The sequence below is a fragment of the Cinclus cinclus genome, chromosome 20 (assembly GCF_963662255.1).
Source record: "Cinclus cinclus chromosome 20, bCinCin1.1, whole genome shotgun sequence".
Taxonomy (NCBI): Eukaryota; Metazoa; Chordata; class Aves; order Passeriformes; family Cinclidae; genus Cinclus; species Cinclus cinclus.
In genome coordinates, this window is record NC_085065.1 from 9218479 (window position 1) to 9241162 (window position 22684).

At 45.2% G+C, this 22684-nt stretch overlaps 4 protein-coding genes and 1 non-coding gene across 6 annotated transcripts in view; 3 read left to right on the top strand and 2 right to left on the bottom strand.

Moving 5' to 3' along the window:
• Positions 1 to 947: 947 nt before the first annotated feature.
• On the bottom strand, positions 948 to 7196 carry KPNA2 (karyopherin subunit alpha 2). Of its 2 annotated transcripts, none has more exons than XM_062506126.1 (11): positions 7042 to 7196; positions 6222 to 6337; positions 5987 to 6124; positions 5484 to 5572; positions 4445 to 4713; positions 3235 to 3329; positions 2887 to 3150; positions 2032 to 2265; positions 1770 to 1952; positions 1515 to 1664; positions 948 to 1406 (listed from the first exon to the last, which is right to left on the bottom strand). In XM_062506126.1, the coding sequence occupies exons 1-11, from the start codon at positions 7112 to 7114 to the stop codon at positions 1314 to 1316; spliced, it is 1704 nt and encodes a 567-aa protein (XP_062362110.1). In that variant the 5' UTR covers positions 7115 to 7196; the 3' UTR covers positions 948 to 1313. The 2 variants fall into 2 exon arrangements, with proteins under 2 accessions (XP_062362110.1, XP_062362109.1); XM_062506125.1 differs by lacking the exon at positions 7042 to 7196 and having other exon boundaries at positions 948 to 1074; positions 1314 to 1406.
• A 1964-nt stretch (positions 7197 to 9160) lies between these two features.
• On the top strand, positions 9161 to 9233 carry TRNAR-CCG (transfer RNA arginine (anticodon CCG)). The gene has a single exon. It is a non-coding gene; the product is annotated as a tRNA-Arg (tRNA).
• A 339-nt stretch (positions 9234 to 9572) lies between these two features.
• On the top strand, positions 9573 to 14210 carry LOC134052227 (UPF0450 protein C17orf58 homolog). Its single transcript, XM_062506570.1, has 4 exons — positions 9573 to 9627; positions 12829 to 13452; positions 13556 to 13636; positions 14203 to 14210. The coding sequence occupies exons 1-4, from the start codon at positions 9573 to 9575 to the stop codon at positions 14208 to 14210; spliced, it is 768 nt and encodes a 255-aa protein (XP_062362554.1).
• C20H17orf58 (chromosome 20 C17orf58 homolog) lies at positions 13620 to 16208 on the top strand. Its single transcript, XM_062506138.1, has 3 exons — positions 13620 to 13636; positions 15157 to 15348; positions 15885 to 16208. The coding sequence occupies exons 2-3, from the start codon at positions 15246 to 15248 to the stop codon at positions 16070 to 16072; spliced, it is 291 nt and encodes a 96-aa protein (XP_062362122.1). The 5' UTR covers positions 13620 to 13636; positions 15157 to 15245; the 3' UTR covers positions 16073 to 16208.
• A 3747-nt stretch (positions 16209 to 19955) lies between these two features.
• Positions 19956 to 22684, bottom strand: part of BPTF (bromodomain PHD finger transcription factor) — a 52439-nt gene continuing 49710 nt past the window's right edge. Inside the window, exons 31-32 of the mRNA XM_062506107.1 lie at positions 22360 to 22546; positions 19956 to 20860 (exon numbers count right to left, since the gene is read on the bottom strand). Of these exons, the coding sequence (XP_062362091.1) occupies positions 20824 to 20860; positions 22360 to 22546 (224 nt within the window). The 3' untranslated portion in view covers positions 19956 to 20823. The remainder of the gene's footprint in view (positions 20861 to 22359; positions 22547 to 22684) is intronic.

Below are 22684 nucleotides of genomic sequence, written 5' to 3' on the forward strand. Positions count from 1 at the left end.
GGTTATAATTTTTGGTTTGTATTCGAGTTTTTTATTCCCCTCCACCCATAAAGGTATAAGCAAAGCCAATAGGAACTCAGGGAGAATTGCCTACACATCAAAAACTCCCCCTCCCACCCCTTCCGCTTTTTATTAATAAAAGTAACATGCTGTGGTCCAATAAAGTCATGTTTATGGAACATCTAGCCCTGAACTCTGACCTCTCCTGCACCATCATTGGAGCTAGAGACACTCAGTGAACTGAAAAAATACTTATTCCAGCACATTTGACTCTTGGGAGGTTCAAGTTAAATAGCTCAATCCAAGTTCTTCCAAAAAGCTGTAAAACAGAACTACAGTTCTTCCTCTCCACTGAATACTGTTCCCCCTCCAAAGCCCAACTCTGCACAACCCCTCTAAGGGACAAAACGGGCTTCTCTAACTAATGACTTCAGAAGTTAAGCACAACCTTCCAACACAAAGCCTTCATTTTTGCTCTCTAGGGCAGGCAAATGCTTCAAAGCATTCCCTACGCTTTATCCTAAGAGTACCTGAACATGTATAGAACTGGTAAACTGCTGTACTTACCTCTCCTCCAAACTATTACTCCCAGTTAAGCAGCACTACTAATCCTCAAATATTTCTCCAAGAGGCTGGAGCTAGTTTAGTCAGTTATGCACAGGGTAAGATGAATCGGTTTTCTATAGGAAGTACCTGGAGATAAGCAGCAGTTCATTAGTCCTGTAATAGAAGGCTGCTGTATGCAGAAATCAGAGCTTGGGGTGACCAATCCGTTTTAAATCCACCATCTTCAGCACTGAATCTCTCATGGTCTAGACCTGCATTCACACCATTATCTATTTTTAACTAAGTTTACTTACCCCATCAGTCAGCTTTTAAGAGAGCAAGTGACACAGTTCAATTTGATGTGCTGATAACATTTTATTGAACTTCAAGTAAGTCTTCCTTAAAAGCCTGTTCAGTGCATTTATTACTGCAACAGGTCATGTAGAAGGTAAAAGGTTATGGGGACGCCTGCAGAGCAGTGGCTCAATGCTTTGTGAGAGGCCTGAATTGTTCACATGCATTCTTTCCCTGGACAAAGACAGAAACAGGAAGTATTTACAAGTATATCTCAAAGAATGAGGTTTACATTTAGAAATTCACAGACATATATATATATATAGAGTTTGAACTGTTCAAGTATGTTTTGGTTGGACAAAGTGCTACAGGACACAGAAAAACCAGTAAAGGCAAGAAGAACTATTAAGACAAAGAGGTGGCAGTCATCTGTGCGCTAAACCACTAATAGGTGGTTGCAGTGTATGCAAGACCTAGAAGTTGAAGGAATTTGGGGTGCTGTCCTGGATTTGGAAAGTGTAGCTGTCAGCAGTAGAGTCTGGTACAACATTTTGATCTTCCTCTTCCTAGAAGGAAAGAAAAGAAAAATGTTGAAATAGCAGTAGCATTTGAATCTAGTAGTCACAGTGCTGGAACAGAAAATAAAAGTGGAAAAGGCCCCTGAAGCTACTTACTTCTGCTGAGAAATATTTCTCAATGATGGTGGATGAGGCTCTGTACACTTGTTCATTTTCATGTGACTGGAGAGCTTCAATTCTGTCTAGACCCCCACACTCCTCAATCATAATGCAAAGCTTTTCAGTCTCATTAATCTTCTCAGCAGCCTGCAGCAGAAAAGCATGGAATAACCTCCAGAAAGATATATGGCAGCAGCTAATGGAGAGCCATTATCAACAAAAACAATAATCAAGTATACTGCAACCACATACCAAGAAGATGTTGGAAACTGCATCCAGGATAACGAGCACAGTTTTGCTGTCTTTAGTAGAGAGAAGATTCAGTAGGGGTTCAAGAACACCAGCCTGAACAAGGTACACGATCTGGTCAATTGTTCCACCACTTGTGTAGTTTGTCACAGCCCACACAGCTTCCTTCTGAGATTTGAAATCCCCCTGTAAAGGTAAAAGCAGAGTGTATGGACACAGAAGTAATAGGAAAAGGCTCAACACAGTAAATATAGTCTTTGTTTACCTTCCTCAGAATACCAATGAGATAAGGCACAAGCCCGTGGTCTACAACTCGCTGGATCTGATCCTGACGTCCAGCAGTGATGTTGGACATTGTCCAGGCTGCTTCTTTCTGAATGTTGTTTTTATGATGAGAAAGGAGACTTGGAAAGACAGCCAATGCTCCTGAGTCAATAACAATCTGTGTCTGCTCATCAGTACCAGTGACAATATTTCCTATGGCTCTTAGTGAAGGAGTCTGAAACAAATGAATGGAATACTTAGGAAAACTGTTCAAAACCAAAATAGATTATAGTAAACACAGCCACAGCTATACCTGATGGCCATCCACTCTAACCTTCTCAGTTAACAGCATGACGACCTGTTATGTAAAATGGGGTTTGGGCCCCTCATTAGCATTTCAGAAGCAGACATTAATGTCTGCATGCAGAGACTGCACCTTCCAAGGCCAGTCTGCAAAACAACCACCCTTGAGAGAGTTTAGACAAACTACCTGCAAAACACTAATGCAGTTTTATTATGCTCTAATTACAGTGTGCACAGAGCACACTTGTGAACATTGTCCCTAAATTTGGATCAACAATTGAAAGGCAAGCTTCAGTGAATGTTGACTGGTGTGCTGGCCTGTGAGGTAAATCCAGTGATTATATAAAGCAGCTTGGCAAGTCATCAGCAGCAGCAGTCTGGTGTGAAACAACACCCAGGCAGGAGAGAAACTGATGGCTCATGTCACAAAAATTAGAACAGGCGCCTGACTCATGTATGAAAAGAACCATTCAGTTGCATGGACACTACTCTCCCCAACTGTAGTTCTAGCCATGATTCAAATCAAGCAATGGCAGCATATCCAATCACTTACCATTATTGGCAGTTCACTACATCCCAGTAGTCTCACAAGTTGTGGCACTAATCCAGTTTTCACAACAACTTCTATCCTGTCATTGGAGCCATCTGTGAGGTAGGAAATTGCCCAGCACGTGTCCGCCAACACCTCAGGGTCATCGTGGTGCAGGAGCCGGACGAGAGTTGGAAGGATCTGCTGGATGGCTTCTATGGGAGGTGCAGGATTCTTATTGCGACACAGGTTTGAGAGGGTCCACGTCACATTGCGTAAATACCCAGACTGCAGTGGTTGAAAACAATGGTTAGTAATGGCTTAGCTAGGTTCTACTCACTAATTGTAACTTGGATCACTCTGCACACTCACAGCTAGGGAAGAGAGGTCAGGAACAGCAAGGAGACTCAGAAGTGGCTCGATTGCACCATATTTAATAACCAGGTCTCTGTAAGCAGAACCATCCCCTGGGAAGAGAACAGGAAAAAAAAGCCAGGTGAAGACCAGAAAAAAAAAAAAAGGAGATGTGTACACAGAACCACTGTGTGTTACAGGATTAATTCTTCTACTCCTTAAGAAGGGCTGTATAAAATAATAAGGAACAAGAGAACCATGGCAGTAGTCTTTTTGTCAAGTCACATGACAAGCACGTTCAATCAAGCCACTGAGCTTCACCCTGTGTTGCAAGAAGAGGTAATATAGAGTATTTTCTATACAGCTTTTCCTATGACTTCATGACCATGCAGGGTCTTGCATGTTTCTCTGGAGACAAATCTAAGCCCTACACTAGAACAGAGCTTTCCCCACTATTATGGGACTTGAAAAGCATTACAATAATCAGCTGCATGATTAGGTGCTACTGAATAATACTGATGGCATGTCAGAGTTTGACTGAGAATTCTATTGCAAGGTATAATAAATACCTTATAATTGATTTTAAAAATCCAAGGACAAACTTGAAGAACACCCCAACCAAACAAGGCTTTTAAACAAGATAATACTTGTGTGAACATTCACTGTTCCAAGGCACAGCAATTGGAAACCCTAATACAGCAGATAATTTAAACATATTCTTTATTTTGACAATTTTTTTAAAAGACTGGATCCAACACTGGCAGATCAAATAATCCTGAGAGAAACTTCAGTGTACCAATACTTATCAGCAAGCAGCCAGTTCAAAGCAAGGAATATTGGCCATTGTATACACAATTACTCAAGTCACTGCTTGCTGCCTGCCCCCTTTTAGTCAACACACAGAGCAGAGCTCACTGCTGAGTCACAAAAGCATTGAGATGTCTGAAAAAAGGTTTGTGTTGTCGTATTATTAGAGATCCATCAAACCCGAGCTAAAATCTGGAAGCAGTGCCCACAATACAACCCACAGGTTGTGCCAGCCATTGCATGAGGTCTGAAGAGTTTCCTGCAGCTTGCTCTGCAATGCAGGGCATGTTATGACTGGAAAACCATTCGGGGCACAGCTCCTAAGCAGCTCAGCACAGGGCATGGCAGGGCAGGAGCGATGTCCTCCCACCTCAGACAAGGGCACAGGTCTGAATTAGAGCTGTGCAGCATGTGGACATACCTGCAATATTCCCCAAGGCCCACACAGCCTGTTCACTAATGTGAGTGTGTGGAGAGGCCAGCAGGGAAATGAAGGCTGGAATTGCCCCTCCATCCACCACTGCCTTGGTTTGTTCTGACGTGCCAGAGGCAATGTTGGTGAGTGCCCAGGCAGATTCAAACTGGATGGGACTGCAGTCTGCTCTGCCCAGGAACGAGACAAACTTTGGGATCAAACCAGCCCGAATTATGTTGTCTATTGGGGGTTGCTTCTCTCTTGAGAGGAGTTTCCTAAGGAGGAATGCAAACAGGAAGCATTATTTTTGTCTGCAGACATCTGCACAACAAATTAAAGTCTTAAAAACACCATATAAAAAAGCTTAGCGTTGACTTAACATTCAGAGAATGCAACACACCACACCATGAAAGAGAAATGCAGACAAGCTGAACACAGACTTCCCAGGCCTCTGTTAACACTGAGTTTGGCATGTCTTCGTTATGCAAGAGGCTCTGCTCAGACTCTGAAGTAAAGACGACCTGGAGAAGTCATAATGCATCTGAACTGCTAGAGGCTTCTCAGCAGAAAGAGGTTAATGACTGCCAGAAGCAGCAGTGCAGCAATACACAAACTTGTTATAGGATAGTTTAGATTTGGAAGGAGCAACTTCAAACCCCAGGCATCTTACTGTTCACATTATTCTAAGGTGGATTGCCACACTTACACATATCAAAACTAAGTGTTAACACAGTTTAAAAGGTACCCTACTTTGCTACAACAAAGGGTTTACTACAATTACTCCTTCATTTCTAAGGTGACTACTGTTAAATTTGCCACCACTAGAGTGAATTACTTCTACCTACTAAAATATTCAGAAACCACATGGTTTCAATAAAGTTATGCCTAAATTATGGGTACCTCAACATTGTATATAAGAGGGTGTTTGTTGAAATACTGCTTGATAAGAAAGATGTAAGCAGCCAATTAGGCTCATAAGTCAATTCTCTCACCTTGCCTAGTTACTGGCTTACATGGCTAAATCTGCTTCCTCTGAACTGCTTACCTGGCAGCTTGAGTAGCCTGTAGCTGAAGCTCCATATTATTACTATTAACTGCTTTGACTATTTCTTCAACTGACCAATGTGTCAAAACCTGTACAAGAAAATGTTACATGAGTGCTTCACCAGGACAGTCACGTGCATTCCTGACCACAGAGAGCTCTTACACAATACCATGAATAGGCCTCAATTTGCAGCCACTTCCCTTAGTGCCACCGCCATTTCAAAACCTCATCAGCTACAGATTCATCTAGTTACCTGAAATGCTGAAAGCTTTTTTCAACTTCATAAGCTTCCAAGTGCTTCACACCAGTTGTGCTAGGCTTAAAATGTAGCTGCAGCCAGCTGTGGCTAAGTGCTGTCCATTAGAGGTAATAATACAGGCCTGAGTTATTAATACAGATGTAGTAGAGCTGTCCTGCCCTTGAGAAGGGATTTATGCTACCCTAGCTGCAGAACCTTAGACTGCAAGACCCTCCAAGTGTGTCTGTTCCAAGTGCCCACTTACCTGGTTTCCTCTGTTTTCCTGAAGGGGAGAAGTAGCATCGTCTGGTAAAGTGCTCACATTTCTTCTTTTAAGCATCTGGTCATCTTTCTTAGCTTTTCTCAGCTCCACATTGACTTCAATGCGCCGTCTTCTCATTTCCTGGAGGAGAAACACTCAGAGTAAGTTCTTGGCCTTCAAAACTTAGATTTAAAGAAACAATGGTCAGCTGAAGTACTAATTGCACCAGAGTACTCACTGTGCTGTCCTTTCCTTTGTTCTTGAATCTATTCAATCGAGCTGATGGTGTATTTGCATTCTCATTAGTAGACATCTTGCTTGTTAGATTTTTGAGTGGGACAGATAAAAACAGGCCTGAAAACAGAGCAAAGAAACAGCAAGTTTACTCTATGAAAGTTAGATTTTAAAAATTGGATCCATACTCAAGAATGAGAGGTACTTGTTTGTATTAATGCTATAATAACATCTGACTTGATCAACAGCTGTCTCTTCAAAAGGCCAGATGTTACAACAAGCTCCAGCATCAACACAAAAGCAAAAGACACAGTCACACGATTTTACGACGCCTTAAACCAAATACTAGTAGTTGTTATTTTCAGGAGCAAGATAGATTCCCCTTTCCACGCGCTGTAAATACTATTTTCACTGTCAGGTACTTGTATTGCACAGGATCCCACCCAGCCCCACCCCGACCTTTTTGGACGAGAACAGCGAACTCTCGCACTGGGAAGGACCTCAAGGAGCGTTTGCAGTGCGGGTGCAGCCAGCAGCATATAACAACGGCTACACGGGTAACGAAGAAAACCCATGCACCTCGGCTACCCCCAGCGTAACCCACTGCATAAGAACTGGCTTCGCTTCAGCTACAGCCCCGCCGGAGCGACAATCCGCGCTGGGATACACCAGCTCCGTCAGCCTCGGAACAGGCAGCGGAGGCGCGGAAAGCTCCAGAGAGAGGCCCACAGCAGGGATTGCCCACGGAGCACAGCCCTTTCCAAAAAAGGCCCGCATCCCCGCCGCCCCACACCCAGCTCCCGGCCCCGATGGCGGCCCCGCACCTCGGCCGGGACACCAGTGATCGCTCCACTGCTGCCGCACGCTGCCACTGCCCACGGCCACCCCACGCGGCATTTAAATTTCCCGCGGCCGCGCCCTGCCATTGGCCAGTTCGAGCCAAAGCAGTCTTCCGATTGGCCGGTTTGAAAGCAGCCAGTCTCGCGATGACGGGAAACGCCCTCCCGGAAGAGCCGGTCGGACGTGACGTCTAGCATGGCCAGGTACTACAGCTCCCGGCGTGCCCCGCGCGAGTAATGCCAGCAAACCTCAGGAGGGCGGCGCGGGGCACGCCGGGAGCTGTAGTGCACGGGTCCGGGCTCGGCGATATTCCGGGAGGGGAGCGGGGGTTCGGAGTGAGGGAATTGTATCCCTGGAGGGATCTCGCTCTGAGCGGTTTGGGAAAAAAAAAAAAAAAACAAACAACAAAACAAAACAAACAAACAAACAAACAAACCCCATTCCCTCATGCAGAGCACAGATTCTGTCTCAGTAATTAGCAGGGCACTGCAGGCTTCCCCTGGGACAAGAGCGTGTAGTGGTAGAACGAGGGAGAATGGCTTCAAACCGAAAGAGAGTGGGTTTAGATGGGGTACTGCGAGGAAATTCTTTCCTGTAAGGGCGGTGAGGCCCTGGCACAGGTTCCCAGAGAAGTTGTGGCTGCCCCATCCCTGGAAGTATCCAAGGCCAGATTGGATGGGCCTCCAAGCAACCTGGGTTAGTGGAAGGTGTCTCTGCCCATGGCATGGGATGGAACTGGATAAGCTTTAAGGTCCTTTCCAACCCAAACCACCTTGTGATTCCATGGCTCCATGCCTCAGTTATTGTCTCAGAAATGTGCACAGAAATGCAAAGAAAAGGGGATATGAGATTGCTGTTGAAAGCAGTTCTACAGCCATCAGGGCAGATGAAAACTAAATTATACAGAGTAACAAAAGAAAAGGATTCCTGCCCCCGTGACAAGGCCTGAAAAGGGATGGGATTGATTCCAATAGGTTTGGCCTGCTCACGGGGGATGGAATACAAAAGAACACTGGTCTTCACAGGAGATTCAATTCAAACAATAAAACTGTAGGGAGAACACGACTCTGATAGCAGCTCTGATATTTCGAGACACCTATAAGGCATTACAGAGAAGTGTCAGGTCTGCACATCGATACATCTGTGTGCTAAGCCGTCACATTAAACCACTTATACTAATCTGTACGTGTACACAGGTGTGGAGGATGTTTACCGAGGAGGAGGAATTACCAGTGACATCTCATATAGCTGGTTTTGGGCCTTACAGTGCTGAGCTTTGTAACAAACACCCACAAAAACAAGAGCAGGGAAGCCAAGAAAAGAGAAAGCACATTACTAACAAATGGAGCTATTGAACAAGAGCAATTTGACAGAAAAAAAGCAGTTAAAAGGCAGAAATGGAGGTAAAACACCTGTTTTCCTGAAGGAAGGGTTGGCACGAAGAAATTCCATTGGGTTCTGAATCTCTGGCAGTGCGTGGTCTGGAGCAATGAGATCTGGGCACGGGGATGGGTGTTGAGGGCAGAGAGAGGGTTGGCAGTACCTGAGATCCCTGAGGGGGTGTGTGCGAGCTGCTGCAGGTGGTGCGGGCTGTGAGGGAGGTACACCTCCGAAAGCTCTTAGCAGCACAGTGAAGCGACAGAGAAGTGGAGGGAGACTGAAAAGTTGGGGCAGGACAGCGGCCAAGCTGTGGGTGAGGTTGTGGGGCAGCAGAGAGTATGTGTGAGGTGGGCAAAAGGGCCGTGAGGGGTCACAGAGCCCTGAGAGGCGGGTTCCCTGAGAAGGCCGAGTGTGGAGCCGCCGGGACTGGATGGAGTTTCTGGTCGCAGCACAGCAGCCACGGCCAGGCTCGTGAGGGGAAGTTTACAGACGCGGGACAGGAGGACAGCGGTGCTGGGGGGAGAGTCTGGAACCGACGAGCGGGCGCCGAAGGCGGGAACCAGCTCTGAGGAGCGGGCGGGGCCGCGGGGGCGCGCTGCGGGGCGGGGCCTGGGGCACGGCCACCAATGATGTGCGAGGGGGGAGGGGCGAAACGTGCGGGGGCGGGGCTGGGGCCGGCCGGGCGGAGCTCTTAGCAGACGGTGCGCGCAAGTTCCGCTGGGTGACCCAGTGGCCTAATGGATAAGGCATCAGCCTCCGGAGCTGGGGATTGTGGGTTCGAGTCCCATCTGGGTCGTGCCGTGCTTGTTTTGTGGCGCACCCCGGACTCTTTTACCCGGCCCGGCCCCCGAACCCCTCCGCTGTCCCGGCACCGGGTCCTGCCTGGGATCTGCGGGTGGGTCCCGCTCCGTTCCCGGAGTGTCCGGGAGAGCCGCAGCCGGGGAAATCCCTGGGGCTGGCGTGGCCGCGGTGCTGTCGGTCCCTGTTTTGCCCAGCCCCGCTCGGAAGTGTTTTCCACCTCCGCTACTCGAGCATCCCGGTGCCGCTGGAATGCTGGGAATAATCCAAACACCGCTACTGTGCTCTTAATGCAAATCCTGTCCCGGGGAAGCTCTGCGGACACTGCCCTAAATGAATGAGGGTTGAATTGCACCACCAGCTAATTCAACAGAAGAATCCTTGGAATACAGGTCTGTGGGATGCTCACATGTGTGTCCGTCCGTCCATCCATCCATCCACCCACCCACCTCTCCAGTGCTAGCACTCACATTCCAGCTTCTCCTGCTTGCTGCAAGCACCTGCTGGTCACCAAAGCAATGTAGGAGGAGCCCTCCTCTCCCTCATCCTCAGTTTACATTCCTATTACCTTAATAGCTATCGTGGGATAGTTCTGGAATTCAAATGTTTCAAGTAACAGAGGAAAACAAGGATTAGCAAGTGGAAATGTAACTCCTGCAGTAATAGATAACTCCTAGAGTAATAGATGTGGTGAAATGTCATTTATTTTCCACACTATTCTGGTGAATTTTCTGTATCTTCCTTCACCCGTTGCTGCTGGAGCCAAAGCCCTGAGCTTCTGGGAATCCTATTGAAATGCTTAATTAAGGCAGGACAAAACAATCTGCTTAAACTAAGCAACACTGAATCCCATGCCACAGGCATTGCTGGGGATTAGATTTTCTGTCAAGGGTGGGTTTTCGTGCCTTTATGGAGTTTTAAAGTTGTTGATTGTCCCTTAAAGTCATGAGCAGCTTCCACAGCACCCGGCAGCAGCTGGTGAGTTAAACTGTCACAATGGAAATCTTGTGTAGCAATAAGGTCACTTAGAAATAAGCCTTCTTAATTCAGCAATCCAAATCAAGGTTGGCTTGGTGTGTGAAAATTTGCAGAGTTCTTCATGATGGCAAAGAGAGATTTAAAAATAAAGCTGTGTGGGATCAGCAGAGCTTTCCCTTGGAAGGGACAGTCACTACTGCACTTTTCAGTCTGAAAAGAATCACCGAAACAGGTTCCCGAAACGAAAAGAGGAGATTAGCAGCTCTATCACTGGAGGTGGCCAGAAATCCCCAAATATGTTCCACTGTCATGCGCATCCTTTACAGACCCTACATCCCCGGGAGTGTTCCAGCATCTCCCAGTTCCCCAGAACTGGGGAATGCAGTTCTCCATAGCCAGGAAAACCAGGCTTGTTCCCTACCATTTTTTCCCTACAGAGTGCCATAGGAGGGCAAGACTCTCAACAAAATAAAAAATCTGCTGCGAAAACCACGTGCGGGTGTGTTAGTCCCAGGACACAGGTGATGCAGCCAGGGGGCTGTTCCGATGGGAAGGAGCACGTTCCTCCCAGGCAGGGCTGGTGGAGGCAGCAGCTTGGTCTTGCTCCAGTGGGTTTGTCCTGCACTGATTCCCGTTTCCCCTCAGGCTGCCTCTCATTAGCATGAATCGGGGGAAGGGCATAAAAGACTCCAGTTCATTTTGAGTCTGGAAAATCTTTACTTCAAAATGACAACCCAAGTGTTCTGGCTCCTCTGCTTTGTCATTAGATCATCTTCTGGTAAGTCTGTTACCTTCAGAGCGGGGCTGGGGCACATCTGCCTTGGGAATCAGGGGAGGCTAAAGACATTCCTACAAACCCTTGCCCATGCAGCCCCTCAGCCCGTAGCCTTTTCAGCAAGTAAGGGCTCAAGAAAGAAGCATTTCAACGTGTTTGTGGGATGGGAATGTAAATTGCAATATTTAATTTGCCAGCATTGGGAAGAATTAAGAACACCTGGCAGAAGCAGGCAGGGAGCTCTGTCCTGCCAGCCACTAGTGGCAGGTGAATTTGGATTTGCTTCTGCACCTGGGATTTTTATCATTTGTATGTATGACCTTTCTCTTTTAGTCCCCTTCACCTGTAGCTCCAGGTGCTTGACTGATTTCAACATGTTCAGTGTGCCCTGTGTGCCTGCAGCAAGCTGTCCTGAGTGGATTTATTTCGGTTTTAGTGCCTCACTGACAGAACAGAAATAGCATTTACATCTGTTCCACTGGGATTTGGTTATGCTGCAGTCGTATTTCTTAGGTTGCAACAAATAGACAGGAATATGCTGGTACAGGAGGAGGAACCCCAAGGTCCTGAACAGATTGAGTAGAGAAAAATTAACTATTTCTTGATACAATCTGTGACTGAGGAGGCATGATGAAGTGCTGAAGAGTTAATTTACACACCCAAGTCTGAGACACCTGTTCAGAGGGCACAGCTCCACACTGAACCATCTCCAAACCCCCCTTGCCTCCTGCTTTCAGCAGCTTGGACTCCTTCCACCCCTCTCTCCATGGACATTCTTTTGACTTTACGTGTGGCCAGCCCAGATATCAGGGAATCTTTCCCATGACAGCAGCTGGTGAGAGCACAGGGGGAGAAGTGGCAAGGTCAGCAGTTGAGTCAGTTATAGGAGATAAACCAGGACATTGTTCATCCGTGTATGTCAGATCTCTCTTTTCACACAAGGAGCTGGGATCAGCCTCCTACACAGAATAACCACGGCCGTGAACACCAGACAGAAGTTGTGTGTGGGTGAGCTGTGTGAAAACTCTGCTGGTTCACTCCAGACACGCAGGGAAGGGCTAAAGGAAAAGAAAAATAGACTGCCAAGGGACATTTCTCTCCTGCCAGGCTTAACATTTTGGTAATTTTGCTTTGTGAGGTTCAAGAGATCAAGGTGAAGGTATAAATTAAAGTGTGGGTGACTGCTCAGCTTGTGTGAACAGTGCCATTAAGTTATTTTTTCCCTGGATTCCCAAACGCTTCCTCTCTTTCTCAACCCTTATCAAATTAAGCAAAGCCTTGAAATAATTGTTACTCAGCAGCACTAGTCTAATTACTGCTACTATATGCTCAAGTGAGAGATCCAAAACTGTGGATAAAGACCTTTCCAGTAGCATCCAAAGCCCCCGAAGAGTCTGGATGACATTGTCAACAGGCATCCCATGGATGGGAAAACCAAATAGTTGTGTTGTCATGGTCTTTTAAACAAGCATCCCAAATGACAACATGAACCTTGTTTCCTCAGATGCTCCCTGGAGATTCAGGGGTTTGAGAAAAGGGTTTGTTTTAATTTGCAACAATAATAATGTAAAAATGCAAATCTTCTGTTTTGCTCACACAGCTGCATTCCCTGTACTGGACCTTCAATGTCTGAGTAGAGGAATGAAGAGCTCTGCTGTGTTTCATCTATTGAGATGGGATGGATGCTTAATCTATTGAGCTATTTATTAGTTGTTTGTCTTATTGTTGAAGGTCTCACTTATGGATTAGAGCCTCAAATCTGCCCATTCTGAAGCACTTGGAATAAAATACTTAAAACACTCATTTTCTTTCTCTTTTTTTTTTTTTTTTTTGCCTGTAGGATCCCTGCCCTATGCTGAGAAACCCGGCCAGGCTCTCAGCAAAGACGTTTTTAGTTCAGCAGCTGCTGCTGATGCTCAGGTGGAAGTGCCAGCACGGGGCACGGGCAGCGCCAGCGGGATCTCCGGGCAAGGCCGGCTCCTGGGAATGCCTCCCGCCCTCCTGCAGCAGCCAAAGCCCCCGGGAATCCTCCCCTCCCTCGCCTCCGACAAGAAGAAACGTGGGGAGCCCACCCTGGAAAACAGCACGGGGCTGAGGAAGCAGCCCGGACAGCACGGAGGGGTTCTGCCCCTGCACAGCCTGACCCAGGGGGATTCTCCCACCCCGCTGGGCTCGGGCCAGGCCAACAGGCAGCACACGGACCGGCGGCTGGCCAAGGCTGCCAACAGCGTGTGGGCTCGTGCCCCGCGCTCCCACCCAAAGGTGGCATCCCTGCTGGAAGCTCATCCTTTTCCCGACTCTGGAACAGTGGAGTCAAATGATCCTAACACGCTGCACCACTTCAACCGACCAGGGAAGGCAATCCCCTACAAACACCCCAAGCCCTTCACCGGGATCCCCAAACCCTCCTGGGTCACCAACCGCTGGTCACCCAGCCCAGTGTACCTGGGTGGGCTGAGGAAAGGTAAGGGACAGGCTGCCCAGAGCTTCCCATTCCAGGCTTTCATTCCAAATGGGATAGAGATCCCCAAAGGGCTCTGTGTCCCTCAGCTGTGTTCCTGTTGTAGATGGTGACAAGGAGAAGGTGTGTCTGACCGAGTGCAGGAAGGAGCAGGATGAAGTGGAGTCTTTCTGTGCCAGTGAGTTTGGTACGTGGTGTCCCCCACAACCCAGAGGGACAGAGCACCTTCTGTCCACTTGTCACTGATACTGCACTTCTACTTTTAAAATAGTGTGATTAAGTTATGATAAGTATGCTAAATAATTACCAAGTATTCAAAAAGGACCCATCACAGCTCTTCATAAACATACTTGCATTACCCTTTCCCTACCTTGGGCTAGTTCTGCACTTTTTTCTGTTTCTTCTGGAGGAACAGCGTCCTTGGGACTGGTCAATGGAACTGAAAAGACCAATTGTTTTAGATACTATCAGATTAAACATTGCAGCTGGGCTATTTATCTCTTACTGTTTAGAACAAGTTTGATTTTGGAGACTGAAGTGTGAAATTAAAATAAAATGGTGAACCAAACAGAAATAAGAGACTGTGATCCTCTGTCTAGAGAGGATTCTTCTTGAAGTTCCTTAAGATTCAGTGTCTTTAGTCCGTGTGTTGACATTGATATAACTAAAGGTGGCAGGAAACAGCCTGGTATTTTTGTACAGACTGTTTAAGGACAAGCATTTTGTGACTGAAACCCTGCCTTGTGCTTACAGACTTGTGAAACAGATATCAACTTTTTCTCACAGTATTTTAAGAGATAAGAAAAATACAAGCCCAGTGGTAACAGATGTTTCCATTTGTAGAACATAAACACGTTAGGAGACATCTGTTTTCTCTAAATGGAGAAGTCAGGAAGTGCTTTTTACAAATGCTGTCCTGCTTTGGTTTTTACCACTCTCACACATTCCTGTCCAACGTGGGCTTCACAGCAACCCGACCTCAGTGTGTTTTAGCCCTTAACCAACAGCTCTGCTCCTAAACTGAAAGGACAGGTAGGAAAAAGTCTGAGCAACAGATAAGCCAAGGTTCCACGACAACGATCAGAGAGAACTTTTCCTTTCTTTACATTTGCAGTGCAGATAAAAGAATAAATGACTGAATCAGAGTTCTTCCCCTGAGGCAGGTGTAACACCAGGTACAGTAGCCCCACTAACACAGTGCTGTTTTCCCATCCCTGCACTCAGCTCAGCACTTGCCAGAGCCAGAAACTGGGAGAACAGCATGAAGTGCTTGTCTGAGCTCCCAACACAACCTACTTGGTGTCCTTGGCTCTTGGTATGACAAGGGCCTTTTATTTCAAAAGCCAGAGTGTTTCATTACCAGCTTCATTGTAATTCATTGGGAAGTTTTAAATTTGAAAATTTTACTTTGTTAAGTAAATATGCCCACTTCTTATATATCAGGATAGAAAATGGTACTAAACCCATTGCTTTCTTCAGTAAGAAACATCTCAAACCTGTAAAGCACAAGGTTTGCAAAGCAGCAAAACTTCAGGCAATGACCTCACCAGATGTGATTATTTGAAGCAATTCCTACTGCCCACTCCTGAGACAAAGTATTTCTGCTGACACTTCCTTTACAGCATTTTAAAAGACAGTCTTCATACATACCCTGAAAATTGTCACAATATAAAATCTGATCCTATTTTCCCCTCTCCCTTAAAACAGCTGTGAACGGTATTGTTTATAACCTGGAAAGCCTGGGGGATGGAGTCCAGTGGATTACCCTCTTGGTGGACAGTGATGGACTGTACAAGATGAGTCGTCTGTATGTCACTCCTGACGCCGCCTTCTTCCGAGTTCACATCCTGGTTGTGGATACTTCAAACTGCAGTAAACCATGTCCAGACTTTAAACTTGGTAAATCATTCCCGCTAAATCCATTCTGCTATTCCTCTGCATGCACTACAGTCTTAGTCTGCCCTACTTTAATAGACTTAGCCTGGTTGTTGGGAAAATTTGGAAGGAAAGTATTTATTCAAAGTTGAGGCCTTTTTTCCATCCAAGTTTCTCCAAACTTCCACAAGAGAACCAGCTGCATGGAGAAGTCAGGTACGAGCACAGCCCTTCCTTAATTCTGTCCAGTTGCAAAATGATGGCAAGTTTTCAGGATTCCTAAAACAATACAAGCAAGAGCTTAAGCTGGTTTCTTTGTAAGTCGTTCAGTTTTCCTTTTAATGCGAGTTTATCAAACACCAGCATTTCCCCCAACAGTAAATCACCACTTCCATGACAGCACCACCCCCAGGTCCCAGCAGAGCTCAGGGTGCCCCGAGCTCCGGATGTTTCCACAGGCACGACTTCACATCTGTTCCCAAGCCCGGGGCCCTCAGAGCGACCCCCCGTTCATTCGCTGGGGCTCAGCAGCTCTGTTTGTTTTGTTTTCCTTGCTGCAGGCAGCAGGTACATCGTGATGGGGAACATCTACCACAAGCGCCGGCAGGTGCCCGCCGAGCTGCTGCCAGCCCTGCGCGGGCGGCTGCGGCCAGGGGACGGCTGGGTCGGGAGCAGCAGCGGCTACGTGAGGAGATTCAACAGGAAAAGGGATCTCAGGGTGAGGGCAGCGCGCTCCGAGTGTCCGTAAAGCTCCGGGAGCTCCGTCCGGGATGTGGGAGCAGCGGGATTCACCTCAGAGCACACCTGGGCATGGGCAGCGCTCCTGTTGGCAACCGCAAGCCAACACCTGCTCCTGTGCTTCAGCAAACACGGGGTGCCTCGAGCAGGCACCCCCGGTGAGGTTCGGCGCAGAAGTCGGCCCGGGGAATGTTAACTGGCCCTGGGGTTGCTCCTGCTGCTTTCTGAGCCACAGGTTGCTGTTGCTTCCCCCGCTGCAGTGTGCCCTGCGTAATCTGTAGCAACTGTAATGCAAAATTCTGGCAGCTTCATCCTTGGTACACAACTGCACTTTGAACCCTTCACCTTGAACACATTAGATGATACCACAGCTTTATCTACACAGGATGTTCACTGTGCTTTCACAGTTCTGCCTAAAGTATCACATGCATTTGATTTCAGAGAACCAACACCACTGTGTACCGTTTATATTATTTTTGTCACGTCAACCATATCCATGGTATTTCTGAAAATCACACCATTCTTCCAGCAGAGCTGGGTGTTCACACAAAGCACGCAGAATAGAGTGTAATAATTTGAGTATGTGAACACCCTGACTGCAAGCAAATCAAGAAATGCAGAACACAAATGCCCAGTTGTGTTTACAAGAGACGGCGCAGGGAACGCAACATGAGCACGGGCTGCACACACTGGGTGTGCCTGGGCACTTTGTCCCAGAGCTGTGCTGAATGCCATTCCCCAGGACAAATGCTGCCAAGCTTGTATTTGCACAAGAGTAAAGTTACTTTTTAAACCAAAAAGACAGTATTTTAGTTGCCTTTAATGTGGTGAAATTGAGATGTTTGTTGTTCCCAGTCAGTATTTGCAGATAATAAGTCTGTAAAAGAAACCAATAAAATGCTCATGAGGTTCTGCTTTCACTGTCTTCTGGGTTCTGGAAAACCCAAAAAAGCTTAAGTAATGATGTCACACAAAGGCACCTCCTTGTGTGACAAGTTGGCTTAGGATTTGATACATATTAACAAATTTAAAATATGCAGTACAGCTTAAAACCCCACATACACAGTGATATGATGTGATCTGCCACAGGAAGCAGTGGCTTCTATAGAAGCATTTTCTGTTTTGAAACAAGGTAGTTCTGAGACACTGTACTTGTCACACATCTCTGCAGCTTCATTTAGAGTCACTGCAAAGCCATGGAGCAGGGGATGGGACAGGCTACTCTGCATCAAGTATTTCTTGATATGGAGCCAGATACCAAAACCAAACATCTCATATTTGGGGACCCAAAAGGCTCTTACTGGAGGATAGAAATTTACTCGTAGAGTGAGTCCACCTAAAAAACAGCATGTCTCACTTTTGGTATGTGAAAGACTTTGCATGGAGCACAGCACAGATTGATGGAATTTTCCTGAGAAAATCTGAGGGGGGTTTTGATCTGGCAGAAGGATTATTCTGGCAATGAATCAAAGTTCTGGAGTGACTGGAAGGGACAGAAGGAGGAAGGGTTACATGTGCATCTCGAGTTTCTTTGTTTCTATTTTCAGGGGAAGTCCAGGGACTAAGCAGCAACTCCTCCAGGCATCCTCCCACCCAGAGCAGCAATCGAGCCCCATTCCCATTATCCTGCTCCAACCCAGGGAAGTGTGTGTACAAACCCAACTCCAACACAAACTTCCCTGTGCCTGTCTCTGGGAAGAGACAAGCACAGGACACCAGTGCTAAAGACATCCCAAGCCCAAGGTCAGTGCCCATAACTGACACAAACCACTGGCATAAAGATGTTGTTCTGGGAGCCTGAAAAGCCATTTATCTATCCCACGTTCTCTACTTGTGCTACCAAGTACTCTTACCTTTTCCTTCTTGACTGGAAGGTCCCTCCTTAAAATGTTCCCACAGCAGCACAGCAAGAAATCCCTGTGTGTCACAGCTCCACTGAGACAGGGCTGGAGAAGGAGCAGGGCTGTTGCCACCAGGCTCATCACGCACTAAGCACACCTCCTGAACAATTCCTGGATTGAGAGGATTTCCAGTCTTGTGCTTGCTGTTCCAAAACCCTCCCAGCAATAACCACGCTGGGAACTGGACGGCACTCATGTTCAACAGCTGCCACGGTAATTTTGGTATCTCACAGTCAATTTCCATTCCAGCAGGATAAGTATGGAAAGTTCTGCTGCCACCACACAGAAATCTGGGTGTAAAGGAGTAACTGTTCTCATCCCATCTGTCCAGGGGTTTACTCGAGGCTTTAGGGTAAGCCCAACTTCTTACTGTACTTTAAATCTCCATGAACTTCTGCATGAACTAAATTGAGATTGAGGACAATTGCTTCAAATTCGAGGAGACAGAAAAGAAAAATCAAACTGGCACAGCTCACATTATCAATATCTTACAACATATGACCATTTCAAAACAACAATTGCAATAATATATAAAATGCAAAGAGGACAAGGACTGAGCAGAGATCACAAACCTTATGAACTTTATGTTTGATGGCAGGTGGGGATTAATTACAAGTGATTTATTTCCTGTAACACCATTTAACTATAAAACATCACCACTACTAAATCCAGAGAAGCACCTTGACCTGACCAATGGCAACTGAACACACTCAAAAGAGGCTCTCATGGAATCACAAAATGGTTTGGGTTGGATGATTAATCAGCAGCATTAAATTATATGTATGGATTATTTCCCTAATCAGCCTGATTCACAATAACATATGATCTGGCAAAGCCAAGACCTATATCCAGTAACATTATCAATGTTTCATTAGAAACACCACCAAATCCATGTCAAACACATTACTTTATTTGTCTAGGATGTTGTGTCCTATAAGGTACAAAAAAGTACTCTTCAATTTGCCACAATTTGTTAAAAACAGCAATCTATTGCCTACAGGTATGAAAGGTTTAAATCATGTCAATATGGATTTAGGTACGAATAAATAGTACAGAAATGCTTAGAAATTGGGATGAGATGCAGGATATGTCCCAGTGCTGTTAAAGGTGAGCTTTTTCCTTTTCCCATTAAACCACAATGCTTACAATATGCAGCATTTTTTTAAAACGTCAAAGGACAACATAACCTAAATGCAACTACTCTTCTTTGACTTTCAGAAGCATAAATGGATTATTGTTTCCACACTGAACAATTAGTAATTTTCACAGATAGGTTAAATGACAACGTTTGTATGTACAAAAACACACGGGTTTTAAGTAGATAAAATCCCCCTCGAAGAACCTGAACACCTGAGCTGGAAGTGTAAGAAAGGGTGGTCAGTAGCAACATCTTTCTTAAAAAAAACATCAGAGGAGGTTCTTGCATAGCAAGGTGTGAGGTTAAACCCAGAAGGAGCTTATCCATAAATCAGGTAAATCCCAGACCAGTGTAGAACAGAAGTTGACTGTGAGTTAGTGCAAAAGCTGGTCAGCTGGGTGAGGAGCTGCAGAGAAACCAGGGCTGGGAACTACAGACAGGTACCAGAGGAAGTCAGTCACACACAGAAAGAACAAAAAGCCTCCTCATCTGCAATTTGCATCTTCTTGAGGTCCAGTTCCTCCCTCAGAGCAGCACTGCTCCCACAGGACGGCCGGAGGCAGCCCAAGAGCCTCGCAGGGATAAAATCACAGGGGCTACTGCACACTGCACTTGGCACAGACCCCTGAGCTCCGGAGGGCAGGGACGCCTCGCAAACACCTGCCCAGCCCAGCTGGAACTGTCCTTTTGGCCCCACTCTGGGAATGCTCTGTCGGGATAACAGGGCTGCAGCACGGTCGGGTCCTGCTCCCTGGCCATTCCCACCCCTGCTCCTTGCACTCCTTGCACTCCTGCACAGATCCCCGAAGTGTCGCACACGTGGCAGCACACACTCAAACACAGCTACGGCTGTGGGGAGAACAATGATCTCCATTTATTTTGTTTCATATACATCCATATTTTGAATTTTAATACAAAAGAAAAAAAATTAGAATCTGACAAATGTTTACAAACAAGATACCTTCAAATAGATTTTACTCAGTTCAGTCTGGTGCAGAGTAAATGACAAATTTTACTGTTTTGTTATATTCAAGGCAACAGAGTCTGTAGTCCATGACCACTCAGCCCAACTTTTATGCAAGCTTGTTTTTATCTACCATGAATGATAAACTCCTTGTTGATTCCCAGTCCTGTGTGTGTGCACATGTGTACATAGCAGCTCCTTTCATAGAAAGAAAAGACATCTAGAGGTCTTCTTGTACTTTTACCTATAGGAATCATGTTAAGATACAGAATGGATTACATGGAACCGGGGCTGGATTTTATAAGAAAAAATAATTAGCTGACAAATGAGGGCAGCAATAAAAAAGCGTCTTTTTTGCAACAATAAATAAATACAGTCAAAGTTTTCTGTGTGGACTTTAAACCAGCTTCTTCACTGAAGAACAGACGTGGCATTTCCATGGAGTTAATCATGACCCCATTTACTGTATCTTTTTTTCTTGCTCTCTTTCTCTCTCTCCTTCAAGAAAACAAAGTTTTCCTGCTTCTGCCACAATAGTACAACAATTTGATCTTGACAAGAAAGTGGTGCTGCTGATTTTTATTTCTTTGTCCTTTGGACAAAATAAGCCAAGAATATTATTTGACTGTTGTGACCAATAAAAACGCAGTTTACATCAAGTCTTGTCAGGATAACCTGACTAAAAACATCTGGCTCCTTAATTAAAAATTGTCAGACAACCAGATCCTTGCTCGTGTGTTTGGTTAACACGCTGAACTCTAAGAAGCTGTAGACTGCAGTTTGTTGTTATGGGACCTGCAGAATACAGAAGAAAGTGAAGAATTAAGCATCCTTCAGTTTGGAGAACACAGTTGCTGCAAGGTGTTGCCAAAAATAAATCACAATGAGGGAATTACCACCATGTTGCTTTCATTTATTTTTTTTTTCCCCTTCAGAAAAAACAGTAATTCTCGCTCTGAATTTTAAGCCCATTTTCTCCTCCAGAATACAAATATTTCAGTACTTGTAAAATGCAGTGTGTCACTGGGATATTCCAAAATGCTTGAAATCAGTTTTACTCACGTATTTACACAATAGTAGTCCATCAAAAGGAACGCAAAAAGACATTTTTAGTTGTGAATATTTATAATAAGGTCTACTTTGCTTAAATTTATTCAATAAGTCTTTGGATTAACTTACTAGAAAAAAAAAACTTAACAGGCATGTTAAAATTACATTTTTGCTAAGCAGAGTTCAGCAAAACTCCTCTTTGATATTCACAGTTTTATTAGTGACTTAAACTAAAACAGTAAAATACAAGGTTTCCATGATGAATCTTTCCTTTTTCTCAATACAGTATTTGAGGAACGGAACAGTTTTTTGTTAATACAGTTATGTTCACCAGTGTGACTGGTGGCAACAAAAACAACATTTACTTTTGAGACAAATTATCTGGATTTTTAGGGCTGTTTAATGTCATTGGATTGTACAATAAAAGAAAGTGACCCAAACATCCAGTTCTGATTCCAGTTAAAAAGTTCAGACTAAAGATATCACAATCTGCAAGAAAAGAAAGAAGACGGATGGTATAAATGAAAAACAATAACAAATAAGATGCAGCAACGAAATCAGTGTGCAAGCACAGGGAGTGCTGGGGACCCAGCCAATGGCAGTGACACAAACATGGGTTGAAAACTACCTGACAAAAATCATTATTACAGTATTGAACTGGAAAGAAAAATGCACATCTTTTTTCAGGAATCTCTATGTAAGGGAAATGCTCTACATCAGCCCTTCTTCAAAAAATTTAAAAGTTTAATTTTGAAAGGTAAATTTTGAATTATGTTTCATTTTTTGTACCCTACTTTAAACCTCACTCACTCCTGTTTCAAAGGTTATAAATTATAAAAAGATGAGAGAAGGAGTAAGTAACACTGAAGTACTTTAATTTCTTTCACTGGATTAAAAGATTCACAGCAGGATTGTCTCTTATTAGCATGAGAAGTATTTAGTGCAGAGTAGAACATCAGTAGAACATCTACAACTCAGACACAGTATTTGTCCTGATCAGAAATTACTACATTTTCTGCAGCAATGAGTTGAAGTATCACTCAAATTTTGCAAATTTACGATACTACCCAATGGAATAAATGTTCCAAAGTAACCTTCACAAAATCACATTTAAGCCTTAATTTTGACTAAATTTTCCAGGAAAGTGCTCGGAGCAGCAAATCCCTGTGCGAATGCAAGATAAGCTTAGAAAGGAGATTTTGGGGGTCAACACACCACTTGTGGTTAGGAGCACTCCAGCTTACCTGCTTGCCTTAAATCCTTTTAGTTTCTGTACAAAGAAAGACTCGAGAACTTCTGCACACTGGTAAAAAGGAGAGTCACTTGGATTGTAGTAACGGCAGTTATCAAAAATTTTGGTCATGTCTGCCACAAACTCCGTGACCTTTTTGTAGTAGCGTTTCAGGATTCTTTCTTCCATGGTAGCAAGGTCTTTAAAGAAACCAAAGATTGTTTAAATGAGAGACTTTCATCCTAAACAGAAATCTACATCGTTGAGACCGTGGGAAACAAGGCATTATCCAGGTTAGAGGCTTTTTCAGACATGCTGGTTGTGACTGGTGACAGCAG

Bases quoted from the DNA above. Each gene is read 5' to 3' on its own strand.
- KPNA2 (XM_062506126.1), bottom strand. From the start codon at position 7,114: ATGCCGCGTGGGGTGGCCGTGGGCAGTGGCAGCGTGCGGCAGCAGTGG. The intron at 6,338-7,041 runs GTGCGGGGCCGC...CTCTGTTTTCAG, and splicing joins TCACTGGTGTCCCGGCCGAG to GCCTGTTTTTATCTGTCCCA. The intron at 3,330-4,444 runs GTATGTCCACAT...TTCTCTTCCCAG, and splicing joins GGCCTTGGGGAATATTGCAG to GGGATGGTTCTGCTTACAGA.
- LOC134052227 (XM_062506570.1), top strand. From the start codon at position 9,573: ATGAGGGTTGAATTGCACCACCAGCTAATTCAACAGAAGAATCCTTGG. The intron at 9,628-12,828 runs GTCTGTGGGATG...TTTTGCCTGTAG, and splicing joins GAAGAATCCTTGGAATACAG to GATCCCTGCCCTATGCTGAG. The intron at 13,453-13,555 runs GTAAGGGACAGG...TTCCTGTTGTAG, and splicing joins CCTGGGTGGGCTGAGGAAAG to ATGGTGACAAGGAGAAGGTG.
- C20H17orf58 (XM_062506138.1), top strand. From the start codon at position 15,246: ATGAGTCGTCTGTATGTCACTCCTGACGCCGCCTTCTTCCGAGTTCAC. The intron at 15,349-15,884 runs GTAAATCATTCC...TCCTTGCTGCAG, and splicing joins ATGTCCAGACTTTAAACTTG to GCAGCAGGTACATCGTGATG.